The 21,363-nt window shown below is 37.6% G+C and overlaps 1 protein-coding gene across 6 annotated transcripts in view; it reads right to left on the bottom strand.

The window, feature by feature from the left end:
- Nucleotides 1-21,363, bottom strand: part of LOC121281002 (disabled homolog 2-interacting protein-like) — a 425,229-nt gene that overhangs the window by 34,245 nt on the left and 369,621 nt on the right. For all 6 annotated transcript variants that reach the window (XM_041193534.1, XM_041193536.1, XM_041193535.1 and 3 more), the window contains 5 exons: nucleotides 16,207-16,351; nucleotides 14,180-14,324; nucleotides 10,497-10,733; nucleotides 8,520-8,721; nucleotides 6,301-6,482 (listed from right to left, as the gene is read on the bottom strand). In XM_041193534.1, the coding sequence (XP_041049468.1) occupies nucleotides 6,301-6,482; nucleotides 8,520-8,721; nucleotides 10,497-10,733; nucleotides 14,180-14,324; nucleotides 16,207-16,351 (911 nt within the window). The remainder of the gene's footprint in view (nucleotides 1-6,300; nucleotides 6,483-8,519; nucleotides 8,722-10,496; nucleotides 10,734-14,179; nucleotides 14,325-16,206; nucleotides 16,352-21,363) is intronic.

The raw sequence follows: 21,363 nt of genomic DNA, 5'->3' as shown, positions 1-21,363 counted from the left end.
TTATTTCTCGGCAAAGCCATTTGTTTGAAAGGTGCCTAATGATGGAAAGTCTCTTATAACTCCTGCTTAATTAAGTGATAACTTTGGCTTGTCAGGAGAGTACACGGCACTAAACAGTTCTGATGTTGATTAAATACGGAAGCTGCAAGCTGAATTACAGCAAGTGCAGACAGTCTGAAATAAAAACACCAAATGCTTAAAATACTCACGTCATCAGATGAAAAAAGAAAGAAGACAGTTTAAACTCTGGGTCTGCATCTGAAATGTTAACCAATCTATTCTTGTTTGGAATGCTGATAGACCTGCTGAGTATTTCTAGAATTTTAAGTATTTATTGTTAGACTATACTTTCAGAATTGGCTGGACATATATTTAAAACACTACCAAAATGTATTTGCAATATTGTAATCTTGACTTACATTTTTTTTTAGGTAAGGAAAGCCTATGTGTTTTAGAGCTGACCACTAAATCAGCTCTGATTTTAACAGGCTTTAAGAAAAAAAACCTGGAATCACTATCAGCAAATAAAAACTAACAGGTTTATCTAACATTAAATAACGTGAAGGTTGCTAACTTTACAAACCAGAGGATAAATCCTCTAAGGCATTTCTGAAACCAATTTCTAATGCATTATTATCCTTCCATCTTCCTACAGAAAAGCAATTTAAGAATGACAAATTCAAATGCCATTATTGCTAACTTACGTCAAATTGTTTTGTCCTAATTTTTCTTCATGCCCTTTGTTCATAGCTTTAAAGTTAGGGAGTGAACTTTAAATATTAATTTCAATGCGACACTTTCAAGTAGACATTAAGGCCTGAATTTTCACTTGGGGTCGGGAGGGCAGAATCAGGACATTTCCCAGCTCCGCAAACCTGACCTGGGAAAAAGTGTCCCTGAAATTTCGATTTTCAGTCCAGGGAAGGCGGGTGAAAATGGGAGTCTGGAAAGAATTGGGAGGCTGTCAAGTGTGGAGGCGGATTGGGCGAAAGTTTGGCCCGAGCTCCCGTACTTTGTCAAGGGTATGAGAAAAAGGAATACAACCAAAAAGCCCTCCAGAACTCACCCCTCACATCCCCACATGTCAACCCATGCCTGCCCACCATCAAAGCCCCTCATACCCTCTATGCCAACCTATGCCCTTCCATTCACCACCCTCATGGCCTTTCATGGCCCCAATGCCAAATTAGTGCCCCCCACCCTCCACCCTTTGTCCTTATAGCCACCAAACAAACGCACCGAGCATCCACCATGGACAGAACTTAGGACCCATGGTGAGATTAAATAAAGTTAAAAATCTCATTGAAAAAAACCCATTCACTACATTTAATTTCTTACAAATACTTAATCTCTTAAATAACAAGCATTTGTATTCATAGTCCCACTTCAAAGACTTAAAAGTACTTGGAGTGGTCAATCGATCTGAATTTACAGGCACCCCACTCTGATAATAATAGGTTGTGAAATCAGTCATGCAGCACTAATCCTAAAATGGCAGCCCTCGGGCAAACAGAGAGCAGACCTGCGTGAGAAAGGGTAGTGGCGGCAGGAGTCAAAAACCGGTTTCATCCTGTTTCAACCTGTCAGAGTCGAAGTGTGATGTCAAAGGAAAACAGGTAGGTGATTGGTGGATATCTCTTCCGTGTCTCTTTTGATTGGCCAAGTGGCTTAAATCAGGAGACATTATTATAGCTGAAGAATACAGTTAAGAAATTCACTGTTAAAATATTTAACATCCAAATTAATTAATTAAATAGAATAGAGATGGCTAGGCAGGCGATGTGTTGCAGCTGTAGTACATGGGGACTGGTGGACGCCAGGGTGACCACATCTGCAGCAAGTGTGGGCTGCTTGAAGAACTTCGGCTTAGAGTTGATGAGCTGGAGTCTCAGCAGTGGACGCTGCGATACATAAGAGCGGGGGAGAGTTACCTGGACACTGTTTCAGGGGACAGTCACATCCCTTAGATTAATTTCATCAAATTTGGACCGTGGTCAGGGAAAGGAGGGTGTGACTGTGAGTGAGGAAGGTATGGGGATCCAGAATTTAGCTTTGGAGGAGATTCATCCTGTGCCCTTGTCCAATAGGCACAAGGTTCTTGCTCCTGGTGTGGATGAGGGCACAGGCTGCAGGGAGGATGAGCAAACTCACCACAGCATTGTGGTACAGAACACCATTCAAGTTGGGGGGGGGGGGGAGGAAAGAGAGAGAGAGAGAGAGAAGAGAAATGTAGTAGTAATAGGGGATAGCATAGTTAAGGGAATAGATACTGTCCTCTGCAGCAAAGACAGAGAGTCTCGAAGGTTGTGTTGTCTACCTGGTGCCAAAGTTAAGGTCATCTCTTCTGGGCTGGAGGGGAACTTGGAGTGGGAGGGGAAAGATCCAGTTGTTGTGGTTCACGTAGGTACCAACGACATAGATAGGACTAGCAAAGAGGTTCTGCTGCAGGACTACGAGCAGCTCTGGGCTAAATTAAAAAGTAGAACCACAAAGTAATAATCTCCGGATTACAACCTGAGCCACATGCAAATTGGCATAGGGTAAGTAAGATTAGAGAGGTAAATGCGTGGCTCAAAGATTGGTCTTGAAGAAATGGGTTCCAATTCATGGGGTACTGGCACCAATACTGAGAGCTGTTCCGTTGGGACGGGCTTCGTTTGAATCATGCTGGGACCAGTGTCCTGGCCAATCGTATAACTAGGGTTGTAGACAGGACTTTAAACTAATTAGTGAGGGGGGAGGGTTTAATTGAAGGGAAGTTTAAAAAATCAAAAAGGAGAAAGTAGAGGTGTAGGGTAGTGAGGAGGCAAACGATGATCAAAGTGTGACAGGAAGGAGCAGAAAATGCAGAAGAGTGCAGCAGAAATTAGAACCAGAATGAGCAATAATGGTAAAAAGTCAAAGCTTAAGGCTCTTTATCTGAATGCGCGCAGCATTTGTAACAAGATAGATGAGTTGACGGCACAAATAGAAATAGACGCATATGACTTGATAGCTATTACAGAGACATGGTTGCAGGGTGACCAAAACTGGGAACTCAATATTCAAGGGTATTCGACGTTCTAGAAAAATTGGCAAAAAGAAAAAGGAGGTGGGGTAGTTTTGTTAATGAAGGAAGGTATCAGTGCATGGTGACCAGTGTTTTGGTGCAATAGGTCATGATGTCGAATCAGTTTGGGCGGAAATAAGGAATAGCAAGGGGAAGAAGTCATGGGCGGGAGTTGTTTATAGTCCTCCAAAGAGGTACTTCACTGTAGGACAAAGTATAAATCAGGAAATAATGGAGGTGTGTAAGAAGGGCACTACAATTGTAATGGGTGATTTTAATCTGCATATTGACTGGACAAATCAGATTGGCAGGGAAGACAAATTTGTAGAGTGCATCAGGGATTGTTTCTTAGAGCAATACATTGCAGAACCTACCCAGGGACAGGCTATTTTAGATCTAGTAATGTGTAATAAGGTGGGATTAATAAGAGATATTGTAGATAAGGACCCTCTAGAGGGTGGTGATCACAACATGGTAGAATTTCAAATTAGTTTGAAGGTGAGCAACTCAGGTCTCAAACCAGTGTCCTCAACTGAAATAAGGACAATTACAGAGGTATGAAGAAAGAGTTTCTAAAGCAGACTGGGAAAATAGACTAAAGGGAAGGTCAGTGGATGAGTAGTGGCAGACATTGAAGCAGATATTTCATAACACTCAGCAAAAACATCCTGGTCAAAAAGAAGGACTCGATGAGAAGGATGAACCACCCGTGGTTAACAAAGGTGGTCAAGGAGAGTATCCAGTCAAAAGCTAAGGCACAGAAAGTGGCGAAAACCAGTGGTATGCCAGAGGATTGGGAATTTTTAGGAACCAGCAGCGAATGACTAAAAAGCTAATAAAGAGGTAGAAAATTGATTCTGAAAGTAAATTGGCAAGAAATATAAAAACAAACAGCAAGAGCTTCTAGGGGTATATAAAAAGAGTGGCTAAAATAAGCGTGGGACTCTTGGAGGATGCAACTGGAGAATTGATAACAGGGAACAGGGAAATGGCAGATAATTTAAACCAATATTTTTCCATCGGTCTTCGCGGTGGAGGACATTATAAACATCCCAAAGGTATCAGATAAGCAAGGAGCTAATGGGAGAAAAGATTTTGTAACAGTCTCTATCACGAGGGTCAAAGTATTTGACAAACCAATGGGACTAAAGGCAGACAAGTCACCAGGACCTGATGGCCTGCATCCAAGGGTTTTAAAGGAAAAGGCTGCAGAGATAGTGGAGGCATTGGTTGAAATATTCCAGAACTCATTGGATTCCGGGAGGGTCCCAGTGGATTGGAAAACCGTCAATGTGACGTCCCAGTTCAAGAAGGGAAGGAGACAGAAAGCAGGAAGCTATAGGCCAGTCAATCTAACATCTGTCATTGGGAAAATGCTAGAGTCCATTATTAAGGAAAAAATAGCAGGACATTTAGAAAAGCTTAATGCAATCAAACAGAGTCAACATGGTTTTGTGAAATTTGACAAATTTGCTAGAGTTCTTTGAGGATATAACAAGCAGAGTTAATAAAGGGGAACCAGTAGATGTAGTGCATTTGGATTTCCAGAAGGCATTCGATAAGGTGCCACGTAAAAGGTTATTGCACAAGATAGGAGTTCATGGTATTGGGTGTAATGTATCAGCATGGATTGAGGATTGGTTAACACACAGAAGACAGAGAGTGGGATTAATGGGTCTTTTTCAGGTTGGAAAGATATAACTAGTGGAATGCCACAAGGATCAGTCCTTTGGCCTCAATTATTTACTATCTATTTAATGACTTGGAGGAGGGGGCCAAGTGTAATGTATCCAAACTTGCTGATGATACAAAAATAGGTGGGAGGACTTGTTGTGATGAGGACATAAGGAGTAAGGGGATACAGATAGGTTGAGTGAGTGGGCAAAAACTTGGCAGGTGAAGTTTAATGTAAGAAAGTATGAGGTCATGCACTTTGGTAGGAAGAATCAAAAGGCAGACTATTATTTAAATGGAGAGATACTCCAAAAAGGTGCAGCACAGAGGGATCTGGGTGTTCTTGTGCATGAAACACAAAAACTTAGCATGCAAATGCAGCAAGTAATTAAGAAGGCATACGGAATTTTGGCCTGGAGTTTAAAAATAGGGAAGTCTTGTTACAACTGTACAGGGTATTGGTGAGGCTGCACCTAGAGTACTGTGTACAGTTTTGGTTCCCGTATTTGAGAAAAGATATATTGGCATTGGAGGCAGTTCCAAAGAGATTCACTAGGCTGATTCCTGGGATGAAGGGGTTGACTTATCAAGAATGGCTAAACAGGTTAGGCCTTTATTTATTAGACTTTAGAAGGATGAGGGGTGATCTTATTGAAATGTACAAGTTTCTGAGGGGGCTTGACAAGGTAGATGTTGAGAAGATGTTTCCACTAGGGGGCATAATTACAGAATAAGGGGACACTCATTTAAAACTGAGATGCAAAGGAATTTCTTCCCTCAGACGGTAGTGAATGCCTGGAATTCTCTATCCCGGAGAGTTGTGGAGGCTAGATCACTGAAAGTATCTGAAGAGGAGGGAGGTAGATTTTTGAAATGTCAGGGGTTGAGGGCTATGAGGAGCTGGCACGAAAGAGGAGTTGAGGCCTGAGGCAGATCAACCATGGTCTTGTTGAATGGCAGGCTTGAGGGGCCGAATGGCCTACTCCTGCTCCTATTTCTTATGTTCTTATGCCAAGAGTGATATAACAACAACTTTTTTTAAAACTGCATACAGTTTTCAAATATTTAAAGGGCAGATTTAAAACCCTTGACAGCTTGACAGTTCCATTTGAGCATTCCCTTTAATAATTCCAATGAGTTTATTCACTCTTTATGCACATTCGTGTCTAATTTTATTAATCCCAAAGGGCACCTAACCTCTCCCAAAGGCGTATGAGACCATAATCTGAAATGTATCCTACTTTCCAAACAGCTCTGCTAACTTTAGACTTTCTCCTACCAGGTCTAAAGTGCACAAGTTGTGTTCTGAACATCCCACTAGCCAAAATCAGATCAGCCTGAAGGCAGGTACATGTTAACATGCGCAGTTACCTCTGTGAACCACAGATGTGCTATTTAGAACCTGCTCCCATTCTCCCCCTGTAAAAATGGTGGGGGCTGGGTTCGGAGGCAGGACCTCCAATCTGGGGCTCTGTAACCATTTTGCAAAGACAGGGAGCCTCTCCGTCTGTGCGAAAATTCAGGCCTAAATGTACAAAATAGCAGCCACAATAAACTGTGATTACACTTTGACTCACCCACTAAAATCATTATCTATCACCATCTTCTGCAGCCCTGAGGATATGCTGCTGTTAGGGGGATTTGGTGTTGAGGTGCATGGGTCAGAGGTCGTTGGCACAGGTACAGCTCCTGGATTGGTCAACACGGTGTTGACGTCTCTTAAAATGCGAGGCAAGGGGCCAAGCTTTGTTGAAGTTGCCTGAAGAAATAAATGTTAAGTTTTCACTGAATATAGTGCAAGTGATTTACTGAGATGAGTACAATGGGTGCATAAAAGTATCGAGTTCATAATGCCAAACCAATAAGAATGAATGATTTGAATAATGAACAATTTATTAGATGTACAGTATGTACCAGCTTTCAAAATCCTCAATAAAATATGGATAAAATATGTATGGTGATATAAAAAGGACACACAGGCAAGGGAAATAGAAATCCACACCTAAATTCATGAATTTAAATTTCTTACTTGAAAATGAGAGAAACAATTCAAAAAATGTGCCATTCTTTTTTTAACTTAAGAGTAAGAAACAGGTAGTTGCATCTCAGGAAACATGCAACTACAGCAGAATGCTCTGCTGTGTGGGTTTGGTTAAAACTGGCATTCTGTTGAAGTAGATCCAAGTTTTAACAGTCAAGAAAAAAAATGTATTTCATTTAGATGATAACTTTTACCTTTATTACATCACCTCATTTACCTTAAGCAGTCTTCTTTTAACACCTAGTCTGCAGCAAAAATCTATTTCCTTTCATTTTCATTGACATTTTCTTTCTAATATTCTCTTTAGCAGCCTTTTACTGTGCATTTCATGCCTTTAAATAATTTGTTTAGTCTTCATCTGACCTTTGCATTAACTGTTTAGACACAAACCTATTTTCCTTGGTGTACACCTCATTTAGACTCTTCATACTATAAGCAAACTGGCATAAATCTTCCTCATCACAAGTTATTACCAATTCTTCTCTACCCTCCCTTTCAAACAATTCATCGCTTATCCACTTCTCCTTTTGATAGACAAGGGGGTCAAGGGTTATAGGAGCAAACATGAAGGTGGAGTTGAGGCCAAAATCAGATCAGCCATGATCTTATCAAATGTCTGAGTAGGCTCGAAGGGCCAAATAGCCTACCCCTGTTCCTAAGTCTTATATCTTCTAAATATTTTGAACTTTACCGTATAAAACAAATGCCTATCCTGCCCTTTTAACCAAATCTCTCAGCCAATTCTTTTTCATACACTATTCTCAAACTCTATAGAGAGGAATCACAATTATAAAGTAAAATATGCACTGAACAGAGTCTTGGAACTAACTATATCTTTCAAGTTTTGTTTCTAATGATTTGGGCATGGATTTAGAAAATACCATAGGTTCGTGTTGAAATTAAAAGCGAAGAGTTATCACAGGAGAACTTGTAAACAAAACAATCAATAGCCATTTTGTACGTGCAACTTATGAAAAGTAGTTTCACCAGAAATTGAGATTCTGTTTCTTGTGGGAACTACAACAGTTTTGGTTATATCTCAAGAGTAACTAAACCACCTATACTACTTCAGCTACAACAAGATTGCTTCAACAATCCAGGCAGTGCCAAATTTTGGTTGATTTCAGTCCATGACTATTAAACCAAACCAATATACTTCCCTTTTCAAAACACCTGTTACATTTAATAAATAAAATAAATTGTCTGCAAGCCCTTCCTGCCAACTAAATTCCTATGATCAGATTTAGAATGGAAATTGCCTATGTAAACTCATTACGCCATAATTACCCATCTTGCCAGTAGTGGCATTGCAACACTTCAGCTGTGGCTCTGCCAGCTCCAGTGCTGTAACAAATATTACTTCTGTGCTTCTCAATTTCTCATGTTTTGTTATTCAATTATAAATAGTATAAAATAAAAAGACAGTGTATGACTTTAAAATAGGAAGCCCTGATTATTATCAGCACACCTTGCTTCTATTAGCAACCACTTTCTCAGCCTGTCTCATCTAAGGACTACATTTAATCTTAATTCCTGTCTCCATTACAATAGGAAATCAATAGAAGCTACATAATATATTAATTTATACAAGGCAAATATAGGACACACCAAAGACCTGTTGCCATATTTTTAAAAATCTCATGACAAAAGGCATACAGCTAATCATTATGCCCAATGTCAATCACTGATGAATTATCTATACACTGATCCAGCAGATAGTATCCACTGGATTTAAGTGACAGTATGAAACTACACCTGCTCCATTTGCGAAACCACTTCCCAGAGCAGCGAATGCAGGGTGGAGAGTTCTCGGCCCAGATCAATGTACCCCTCAAATCCTGCTGTGTTTGAAATGGTTTCTGGATTGGAAATTTCCAATAAGAATCGCTGCATGTTGGTCCACTCATGCTCAAGGAACTGATTCATGAAGGACATATATTCTTCCTTGCTACCAAACCTGTTGTTGAAACATCACGGTCAAAATTTTAATTGTTGTTCATAACATCTCTATGTCAACAAAAATCATTGCATAAGCCTAATCTTTAATGCAATAAATCACCATCAAAAAAGAGACCAGTGCATTCAATAATAATATCTAATAATTAAAACCCAAAGAGACTAGGTACTCAATTGGATTGTCTAATGTTTCATATACATGTAATCTTTGTGAAGTTCAATACCAGAGTCCCAGTATTCAGCCTTAGGTCTTAAATTATAAGCGTCTAAAACACAGACCTTGAACCAAACTCACTCAGGTTATTTTTCTCTGCTTCTTGTTTCTTTTATTAAGTAAAGAAAGCCAATTTCAACAATGGTTACTCTTATTCGGAACTGAAACTACCATTGTTGAAATGGGTTTTTTGCACTTAGCCTGTGAAAAAACAAAGATCGGTTGACTAGCTCCTAGGACTTGTTAGACTAGAAAAGGCAGATTCTGACTGGTGGAGTTAGACCAATTAGGGAACAACCTTTTTGCACCAATCAGTCCTTAAGTTTAAGTTTAAAGAGCTGAAGTTGATTTCCTTAGTTCTCAGGCTTTAGGAAAAGAGGAAAAATGGGAATGAAGGGTGGGGTGGGGCACAAAGAGAGGGGGTGCTAAGGGGTCGCAAAGTCAGGGGGAGGCAGAAAGAACAGGGCTTGAGATAATAGTTCAATATGTCATTCAATATAAGCATGGCAAAACATTTATTTTCTGCTTGGGAATTACCATTAAAAAAAATGAATTTTTCTCCCAACAATAACAATTATCAAATGGTGAACCTGGCAACCAAGCTTAACAGATTTTAAATTTACTGGCAGGTATGACAGTTTGACAGCACAGTTATTGTTCTCTTCTGGTTTGTTTAGCAGTGATTTTCTTACTTTGTTTTGACTCATAGCCAATGGAGGGATAATTAATCAATTTTGGATCATTCGCTTATTTTGCTGCTCAATAAAAAGTTAATTGTAGACACAGCGCCAGAGCAGCGTGGGCCAACAGTTGCAGGAAGTAATTTCCAGAAGTAGCCAATCTTAATCCTGTGGTGCACCATTTCTGAAGTTCCGCACTGGGATATATCATTGATAGGGACATATCATTGATAATGTGAGTAATTGTCAGTAAAAGCCAACAAAAGGACTATTTACATTCTACACCCCTCCCCGCCCACCATAATTCCTCAAGTGTGATTGTGTAACATTTAAAAATTAGTACAGAAACCCTGCTCTTTACACCAATTGTTTCATAATGGAACAAATGTCCTACAAATTCAATTCTCAAGTAAAATCTGGTGCTCATTACACCAGTGTCACCCATTTGAGCTTGGCTTTATACTTGCATGACTTCATTGCTGGTGCGGGTTGACAGACAGGCTAAAAGCTGAGCTTTGGTCTGTCCTAGTCATCATGAAGCAGGAGGTTCTATCATTGTGCTGTTGTCTGCTCTATACAATTGGCTACTTCTATATTGGATAATATAGTATGATAAATACAGCAAACTTTTAATTTTAGGTTGATATATTGGTTTGTCTGATAAGGAATATTTATGATACATCCTCAGCTATGGGAAAAAAGGGGTTCACGTTGGTGTACACCTGCATGCATGTGCATTTGTGTGTGGTTGTCTGTGCATGTGTCTGTATATGCATTGGTTTTTTCATGCATTAATTTCAGGATGAATCTGAAGGCATTTGATCTAATTAATGTGATACAAGCCACAAATTCAAATTGAAGCCAATAAAATGAAACACTTACTTGGCAAAATTAGCTAAGTTCTGGGTAACCTTGGCAATTAAAGTCAAAGTGCGTGCTGTGCGGTCATCTGGGTATTCCTGCAGGAGGTTGAAGAGAGAAGGGGACATAATGGCAGGACAAAGGAACCGCAAGAAGAGGGAAGCACTGATTAATCTCTCACTGATGTCAGGTCGCCCTCGGTTGCTGCACTCTTGTCTCCACGATGCAAACACTTCCTTTAGTTCTCGTGGAAATACGCTGTTGAACAATTTGTTGTAGTGAAGTAAAATTAGTTTTTCTTCATACGTATGTTGTTAGTACTTAAACAGATAAGAGATGTCTTTAAAGCTATGACAGTTGCACTAATCTGACAGCAATATCAAGATTTTAATAACTAAATTCCTTCTGCAGTTTGAAATACTTTCACATCTATTACATGACATGCAAATATTACAAGCTGATAATGCAACAAGGAAAAAGGTGAAAAACATTGTTATCTAAGACTTACGATAATACAATTTTATGAAAGGAAAAAGTTACTAATAAGGTCAAATTTTCCATATTATAAAGAAGTTCCTGTGGTATCCTATACAATAAGAAGCTGAATTTCTTTGCTGAATAAATATTGTTTGGACTCTTGCTATTCCTTCCATGAACAACAGTACTGGTGATAATTTACTTACCCTCTAAAGAAATATGGACTCTAAAAACAAATTATAAATCATGACAGTACTTATCAGTCTCATTTTACTTAAGAAATGAGGCTGTAAAGTTATCATAATTCATGAAGATGATGTTTATTTTAGCTTATGGCAGAAGACAATATCAGTTTAACAGAGGAAATTACATTGCTTTAGTTGCACAATTGGTTTTATGATGATAATTATTGCCAAGATTCATAATATATGCATTTAATAAATATTTAACTGTTTATACATTAAGCTAAAAACATTAGATTAATATTGAAATTAGGAATAATTTGTATATAATGTTTGAGTTTACTTGTAAACAGAAGTACTGTTTTTGTGGCCAGCTTTAAAACTGACTGTTTGAAAACGGTTTTATGTCAGAAATGTGCTTTCAAGGACAATTGCAAGGTTCACCGATTAAGTAAGTATAAAATACCTCACATATAAAGAGACAAGCGATCTCACCTTCACGGGGTGCTGATGTCAGGGACCCACTATTTTGTGGATGTTACCGCTGTTTTAAAGTTCAGGTACAGTGCTGAGTGTTTCTTCTTTTATCAATAGGAATCATGTGCCCCAGCATTGACAGGTCTCTCATCAGTAGTGGGACGTAGCAGAAAAGGTTATCAAGGAGAGCAGTATACAAAAGGTCACACACATCTCCATTTGAATCTTATTCCCTTAGGGACTATTTAGCAGAGATAAAGGTGCCTTCAAACATCTGCCCGCACTGTAACTAAGCTGCCATTAATATTGTGATTTGATTCACAACCTTGTGATTCATAAATCGTTAATACTGGTTAACTGTAGTGTACTACAAAGTCAAAACAAAATATTTCCTGTCAAATGTATGCTGTGTAAGAATATGAATGTAAAACAATTGGTCAAAGTAACAGGCTCAGTAATTATTCACAGATTTTTGTAATGAATGAACCAATTTTTGTGAGCAAAGTATCATATGCAACAGCAGTTAGTTGATCCTGCTGATTAACAAGTATTTGAAAATATATATTATTTAATGTAAGTCTTGCAATACTGCACAGATTAGAGACCTTAACCAAAGACACTATGTTCCTTAATGTTCTGTTGAAGAGTCATGCGGACTCGAAACGTTAACTGTGCTCCCTTCCATAGATGCTGCCAGACCTGCTGAGTTTTTCCAGGTATTTTTGTTTTTGTTTTCGATTTCCAGTATCTGCAGTTTTTTGCTTTTATCTTAATGTTAAAACATCACTGAAACCTAATATTTTTACAGAAGCAGCATATCATGGCTGTGAAAGGTCTGCTTAGCAACATATGAACAAATGCCGTCAGTGGAAAAGCGCCTATTTAAAGAACCTCGAGGAGTTTTGGCATAAAAGGCCCTGAGTAAATAAAAACCTTATTAATTATTAGATCATTTCCAACAATTTTAAGCATGTGTGAATTATAAGGATAACTCTATGAAAGAAGAACCTGAATTTATTTTCAGATGATAATCCACTATTACCATGACTGATTGGAAGGCAATGATGAAAATAGTTTGGGATAAATGCTGGGCAAAATATAATGACGCATTTTCTGACGATGTATGTATCTCTATTCAAACAAATCGTCCTTATTGTGTATTGAAGTGATAAGATCATAGTTATTCATTGCAAAATAATTCCGATCTAATGAATTTTTAACTGTCTGACTTCTAGATGAATGGAAAGAGACAGTTCTAACCTTTTGCTGGTTTGATAAAAATGTAAGGATGACAGGGATGTTAGAACAACTCCTGCAGAAGGTTTGAAGGAATAGGAAACTGAGTGATGACTGCCACACATTTACCTGCAGAAAACCTTTCCTGACAGTATGCACTGCTCTAACAGCTGCACAAAAAAATCTCTAAGTTTCAAATCCACCATTTGATTCCTACAACCAGGGTCTCTCCCATAATAAAATTAAAATAAACTGCAAATGCTACAAATCTGAAGTAGACTTCCGCTGTGTTTCAGTGTATTTCCACAACAACCTACCAACCTTCCTCCCTAACAGCACATGGACTGCAGTAGTTCAAGGCTCAGTGCCACCTTTCTCTAGGGCAATTAGGGATGGGTAACAAATGCTGCCCTTGCCTGCGAATATCATATCCCATGAAAGAAAGGAGAAAAAAAAGCAATGAGATACCTAGCTGTAACAATTAATCAAATTTGCAGGAAGGACTATAAAAATGACTACAGGGATTCAGTGAAGCAATTTAGGAGTTAAGTGATATAGTAAATCTAAAGTTCTTTCTGGGTTGCTGTTTAAAGTGGTTGTATTGTATTTCACTTTTGTTGTTTGCTATTTTGATTATATTATAAAAAAAGTGGATGGATATAATGCCCATGTTTATTATTTGCTCCAGGAATTGACAGATTTTAACGATTGTAACTAATCGTTTAATAGAATCTTAGCAGGAGACACACAGGTGGGACGGTTGGAATATTGCTGCTTTTTTTCTCCTCCCGACACAGGTTGAAAGCTGAATAATCTATTGGAATTTTCCTGCATGAATCTAAAATATGTACTCCTTATAAAACAGGGAACACTGCACAGATGGAAACTAATTATAAGTATTCTATTTAATCCCTATGACTGCTGATTATGCAAATTGAAGAATATTTCAATGCAAAACAAAGCTTAAACAGATTAATTGATGTTTGCAAATAAAAATAAGCTTGGTAATGAATATACAATGTATTTCAGTCTAAATGCACATTTGTTGCTTAACGTCTGTAAAAGGTATAATAAATGAAATTAAAAAGTGAAAATCCAAAATAAAAACAAAAGCTACCAGAAATGCCCATTGGCTCTATCTATTCTGAAAAGTAGAAAGGCTGAGGAAGATTCTGGTGCAGTTTTTCATCAGAACACAGAATGTTATCTTTTTCAGAAACTGAATGATCTGTTGTGCTTTTAAAGGCATGGCTAAGAGCACAAACTTACCATGCAACTAGCAAAAGAAAAATAGCAATGAAAATCTCTACTAGGTATAATGAGGTAACTGACCAGTATGAGTTAATGATCTTGCAAAACGCCAACTCGCAGCACATTTTCAGATTGCTCTGATGCTCAGCAAGGTCTCCTGATGAGCATTTGTTCGGATCCACCTCACAATTCTCATCTGATTCATAGAGAGCCTTGATGAACTCTCCTGTTGAAAACAGTAATAAATAATTGCATGTTAAATTCCCATACCACATTTTTGAAACTTTAACTTTGATCAAGACTGCATTTATTTAAAGGCATTAAAAAAAAAAGCAACAAGCTCCCTTCTCACACTTTCTTCAATCATTAATTGTATAGTGTGTTCAAACACAATATGTAATTAGGGATTTAGTTTAAACCAGTAGGGTATAACACATTATTATTGCAGCTGGTAGCAACAGGAATAATGAGAAAAATAAACAGCACCACAAGTCTGTCATTTTATGAACAAAAGACTAGTGCAGAGCACAACTGGGAATTTGCGACAAAAACAATTTCCTATATTCCCAAAGATACAGCAAAAAACATTCAAAGCATATTATCACTCGCAGGACTAGTCAGTGTTTCCTGTCTAGACAAAATGTAAAACAAACTTTGTCAGTTACTGATGCAAGCATATCCCTCAAATAATTTTTGTTTGATGTGTTGATGTTTTCCATCAAGCAATTACTGCAACAAAGTAGTTCTGGAAAATATAACTTGAAAGTAAATGTCTGTAGACAGGAACTGAGCTTGTAATTCCACATTAGTTATTTCTCCCCTTCTGAAAGCATTGCCCCCTGTGACGATACTGTTCCACAGATTTTGGTTGCCCCTCGTTGTAAGGAACAGCTGTTGGCCTCTTACACTTAATGGAGCAAAAGCAATAAATACATCAAATACTGACTGCATGTAAGAGTAAGATACATGACTCTGATCAACTAATAGAAAGTGCATCTCTGTACAGTACATCTGGTTCAGGTAGCTTTTCCTTTTTTCAGAGATCATGCATTCATCTATTGTGCGATTCTCCTTCTAAGAGCATGGCCAAAACCTGGGGAAAAGATGTCCAAAGTGCTATAAAAGTGCAAGATACAGGCTCAATTCTGTGATTCCCCACACTGCAAATTCCTAAACCTGGTCAGCCAATGTGCAAAGGAATGAAGTAGCAGGAGAACACTCTTCCAAAGAGAGGAAGGCTTAACTGAACAGAAAACAAATGGGAGCTTTGTACATTTTCTAGTGGCTGGTCTAATCATGAAAGAAACAGAAAGCACTGAACGATCTTAGTCTTCTAATTACGAATGGTCAATGGCTTAAGGACCCCTAAAGTTGGGAAGAAAATCATTGAAGAATAACATTGGGGAGAAGGGAAGAAAGAAGTAAGCATGTTCAAAAGCTACTCGAGGCTGCAATCTAAAGTTACAGCTGTTTAGCTGAAAACTCACCACTTCTAGTGTTCACTTTTACTGATTGAAGTAAATAAAATGTCCAAGAAACTTTTGCATCACCAAAGAATGTACATGAATAATGATATAACCTATATCAATTACTTTTTTTTGGTTGGGATGTAAACGGAGACATTCTCCTTGTTATTTCATATTAATATGGATGAACAATTGTTAAATTTGCTTATTCATCAAATTAATCAATGGTATTTCAATTAATAATCTCCAATTGGAACAAGCTACTCCCTTCAGCCACATGTTCTTATCTTCCATGATTATATATCAGATGTTAAAGCAAATAACATTTCTTTTCAATCTTTTCTTCCTCTATATACAGGTTAATATTTATACTACCATAGCTAATAACATTTTTGTCTATGTAAGAATGGTGAGTAGAAACATGGATGTGAATAATGAGGTCCAAGCAAACTGCAGACCATTTTCCTATAGACCAAAATGTGAAGAATCATTGGAAGTTGAAATTTCTTGATTTTAACACAGCAATGCTTTCTCTTTAAGCTATTGAGAAAGGCACAATTATAAAATTAAGAAAAATTAGCAGCGTGCAAGTCTCAGCTCTGATCATCTAGCATTGGTTTTGCAATCTTCCATTTGGCTTACCAAGTGCATCTTGTAGATACTTCTGGCCAACCAACTTCAGATACTCCTCTATTGCCTTGGTTGCTAAGGTGTTCTCCCGAAAAATTAGGTGTTCGTTTTCACCACAACGATCAACTTCAGACATCATCAAATCTGTCAAGAAATCCTGTAAAATAAAATTTTAGAGCCAAATCAAAGAGCAGCTGTTTGACAAACATATTAACTTATTCTACATTTTACCACTTCTTTACTTTCAGTAACGTCTGCTAATTTACTTAAGTAGATACTGAAATATTGCTAATTTCAAGATAGCCACTTTGTTTTGAATCTCTTCCATTGTTAAACCATTCTTACAAAGCATACTAAGATTTGAGCAAAGAAGTATTTATTACAAGTGTGGAAGTAAGGACTGATCTGTTTACAACAGTGTCATACCATTTTTGAACATGTTAACTGATGGAATTAAGAATGTGGAGATGTCATGAAAAACTGAAATCAAAAAAGGGTAACACAAAATAATTGCATTTACAAAAACTGAGTTATGAAGGGTATTGAAGTATTGATCACACTTTTCCAATTTGTTTGATTACAAGACATACGGATCAGGTTAAGATTTCCAAGTCATTTAGCATGTATCAGATAATCATAGACACAATCCCTGTGATTTTCTGATTTGTGCTGGCTGTACAAGACGCTCTGCCAGCAGTGCAGGGCTTTGGATAATTTATCCAACCCTGTTTTCCTGTCATTCTTGGCTTGCATTTTTTCCAACCTGAACTAATTACTGTGCTGCTATAAATTCCATGTGCTATCCACTATCCCCCATTAGCAGAGATTCTTGCATATTTATTCGTCCAATGAAGACTCAATATTTTATCCTAGTTATTTTTTCCCATTTGATGTTCTAATAGCCCATACATAGACTGATCAGAGGCACCTACAACTTAAGCTATTCCTGTATGACAGCTATTTGAAAATAAAATCCTTCCGTTCTTACAACCATACAATATAACAAAATATAATGCTGCTGATTAATGGAAGGTGAAGATACATTGTCATAGAACCCTGAAAATATCATGAAAACATCACAAAGATTTCTCTTGTGATTCTTAATTAAGTAGATGTTATAATGATGGAACCATACTCATGTTAGCTCTTAGAATTTTTGAGTAGCTGGCCAGTCAGAAGAATTCTACCAGCTACACAAGTCTGAAGACGGTCAGTCAGACATTACTGAAAGAAAGGTTTTTGTACTTCTGTGGATCTGCATGGAATGCCAATTTTACTGATATTGCAGAACAAATTACCTTGGATTCCTTAACAAACCAGAGCACTCAATTCTAGTGCGATTTAAATTGACAAAAATATATCTTCTTTACTGGAATGGAAACAACAGCAACACTAAATATTTCCAAGCTTCAAGTTTTACCTAAACTGCCTGTTATGAGAATGACAGTAGTTGTTACATTAGCTTTTTGCGACTTCCAAAATACTCAAAGGTAATGCTGAACTATAAGAACTTGTATTCAACATACAGAACTTCAGCTGCAAAATGTAAGCCATTTGGTTCATGGGAAATATAATCAGAAGGGTGAAATGTAACTGTAAGAAAGCTCCCCCATTTACTTTAGTAATGATGCAATTCTTCATCATTTGGCTTCTTTTGGCAGGAAAGGGTTGGTTAGGGCATTCAATGTATTTGCATGATTAGGCATCAGTAGGCAATATACAAGATAATTAAAATGGTTTATTAAATTATGTTCCTGCCCAAGACAGAATGCCTCTTCTTTACTCCAGTCAATGAACCAATTAGCTGAGAACTGGTGAAACCCTTTCAACAAGAGGTAAATCATAATAACATGCAAACTTGAGATGCAAACTGACTTACAAGTGTACTTGGGCATCAGGTGTTCATGTTAATTTGAATTACAATAATGTATGTTTAAAGACATGCCCTTTTTATACTTAATAAATTAAAGACACTGCAATAATGAACAAGACTGTTCCAACAAAGAAGAAAGGCTAATAATGTGGAGATCACAGAATAACAAAGCATACCAATCATCTTTTCAAAATTATTTTAGTCAAATGTTAACTCTGCTGATGCTTTTCATTTGACATGAATGTGCAATCAGTTTTTAAAACGGGCCACATTTGTTTTAGTAGCAAGCCAAAAAATAAGATATAACATGTACAGCTTTTAAATTGCTTGTCACTCAAATTAGTGCCAGGTCAAATGTTCACATCATTCTAACATGACGCATTTAGAGTTTGCCTGGTCTTTGAAAGATTTAGTTATTATGTGCTATGCTTAATTTCCATTCTGGATGGCTTTTTATCATTGTGCAGCATTGTACTTTGCTGAATATGAAATCTTACTAGATTTATTTTCAAACCACACTGCTTTATGATGGGTATACACAGACATTATGTAGTATTATGCATGCTAATGATGTGAAATCCAAGTTAATCACTGATCTGTAAAAAAGAGTTCAAAGCGAGGTGAAAGACCATGATTAATTAAATAGTCACAAGAGGAGAAAACAATCCTGTTCTGCCTGTTAAAATTGCATGTTCAGCAAGAAACAAAGTAGGAGAAAGAGTTGAAGATGAATATTTAAAAAAAAAGCTTTGCTGGGATTTTTATTTCAGAATTCCAGAATCCATAGTATGTGGCTTTTGTATTTTTATTTATTTGTTTAGTTCATGTTGGAAATAATTATTTGAAAGCAATAGTGATGCACATTTTTTAAAAGATAAATTACCACAACAATTATACTAAATTATTAATATAACATAAAATATGCTATGAGTATTCAGCAGGTCAGGTAGCATCTGCGATGAGGGAAACAAAGCAGGTCTATGACCTTTCCGATTTCAAGTATCTCTTGTTTTTGCAATAGCAAATGCTCTATTGGGAAAAAAATCTGATACAAAAAATAGGGAAAATGCATTAAGCACCAACATGAGAAAGATCAGGTACGCGGCGGGTGTAATTTCAAGTCTTCAATGGCTTTAAATCTTTTTCAATCAAATTTCTACAAAGTTCTGTAAACAATATTTCCCTTTTTTTTTAAGTAATAAATTGTCTTTGGATTTGGGATAAATCTGCCAGTGAAGGAACAGCATCAAGGGGAGATCTCTCTAAACTGCCTGTCCTGCTAAAATCAAACAGCGAAAACCAGTATCATCAAAAAAAAAATTAACACACCATATGACAATAGTTCTTTTGCTTAAACTTATACTGTGATGTTTCAAACAACTTCCCTTAGACCCTCAGATGGAACAGGATTATTAGACTGGGCTGAAACAGAGTAAACACGACCACAAAAGGAAATGTGTGTTGCGAACACCATTCTGGCAGCAAAAGAGAAAGAGACTCACATTTATGTAGTGTCCTTCAGAACTGCAGGATGTTCAAAGTGTTTTACAGCCAATTTTGGCTGTTGAATCTAAGAAAACTGCCACTTGTGCCAAATGAGAGTCACCTTTTGGGCTTACTTAAAATCCCATTTGCTGGTATAAGAGAATTACAAGAGCACCCTACATTGGCAGTCTCCAGTATTTGCCTTGTTATTTTTTTTCGTACTGTGTTTTTCAGAGGAGAGAAAAAAAAAACAAATTTCTTTAGACATCACTCTCTGGGTTTGACATTACGGTAAGAATAACAAAAGCTGTAAATCTTGCCCAATTCTTGCTTTAAAAATCTTTTGTCAGCTGTTTGGAAAACTGTAGCCAATAGTATTGTGTAAATTCTGCCAATATCTTTCAATCAGGTCAAAGAGAGAAAAAACCCCTTTAGCTCAAAAGACTCATTAGATCTAGAGGGCTGATGCAGTGATTCCCTTCATGAAGCAACTCTTGGTTTAACATCTCATCCAAAAGACAGATAATTGCACCACTTTGAGGCTCACAAAGGATCAGCCACTAAAATTTGGTAGTCAAAGATGGTAGCCACCTGTGAAACCATATGCAGCAAGAATCAATGCCTTCAGGAAGTGTAGTCACTGTTGTAATGTAGGAAATGTGGCAGCCATTTTGTGCACAGCAAGATCCCATATACAGCAATATGATTTTGACCAGACAATCTGGTTTTCTGATGATAATTGACAACTAAAAATTGGCTAGGACATTGGGGATAACTCCCCTGCTCTTCTTCAAAACAGTGCCCTGGGATCTTTAACATGCACCTGGGACAACAGTCCGGACCTTGGTTTAACATCTCATCCAAAAGATAGATGATTGCACCACTGAGGTTCACAAAGGATTAGCCACTAGAATTTGGTACTCAATGGTGGTAGCTACCTGTGGAACCATATTTAGCCAGAATCAATGCCGTCAGGAAAGGGGGGTGAGGTGGGAGGCAGAACGGGAGAAAGTTAGAAGAAAGAAATAGATTTTGTTAAGAGGCCAACAACTGGGCAAATGAATAATAACTTTTTAAAAAGTGTGCATTAGAGTAGAAATCATGCAAGCCTACAAGCACACTGCATTAGGGTGCTGGGTTTATCTGTGCTTTATGGTGGTTTTGTCTCATGAGAATGGGCAAGAGTTCCTTCATGAAGGGAATCACTGCTTCAGCCCTTTAGACCTAATGAATCCTTCAAGCTGAAGGGGCTTTTTCTCTCTTTGACCGGATTGAAAAATATTGGCAAAATTCATACAGTGCCATTAGTTACAGTTTTCCAAACAGCTGACAAAAGATTCTTAAAGCAAGAATCGGGCATAAATCAAAGTCAAACTACTCGACCGAACTCCAGATTTACAGCTTTTGTTATCGTCACCGTAATGTCAAACACATTGGTCAGAGAGTGATGTCTAAAGAAATATGTTTTTTCCCCTCCTCAGAAAAACACATGAAAAAAAAGTAACAAGGCAAATACTGGACACTGCCAATGTAGGGTGCTCTTGTAATTCTCTTATACCAGCAAATGGGATTTTTAAGTAAGCCAAAAAGGTGACTCTCATTTGCACAAGTGGCTGTTTCCTTAGATTCAACACGTTGAAAATTCAGCCTTTCAATAATTTTCCAAACTCCAGAGCTGCAGAATTACTCTCTGCTTTCACTTTTCTTTGTAAACTATGGTGTCACTCAAGTAATTCTACCAAATAAATATGGTTACCTCTGGCCTGAGCAATCACAGCCCTCAAACTCTCTTCTACTAATGGTGCAGCAAT

Source organism: Carcharodon carcharias, chromosome 8 (assembly GCF_017639515.1).
Source record: "Carcharodon carcharias isolate sCarCar2 chromosome 8, sCarCar2.pri, whole genome shotgun sequence".
Lineage (NCBI taxonomy): Eukaryota > Metazoa > Chordata > Chondrichthyes > Lamniformes > Lamnidae > Carcharodon > Carcharodon carcharias.
Note: the sequence above shows the minus strand (reverse complement) of the source record. Positions and strands in the feature narration are given on the sequence as shown.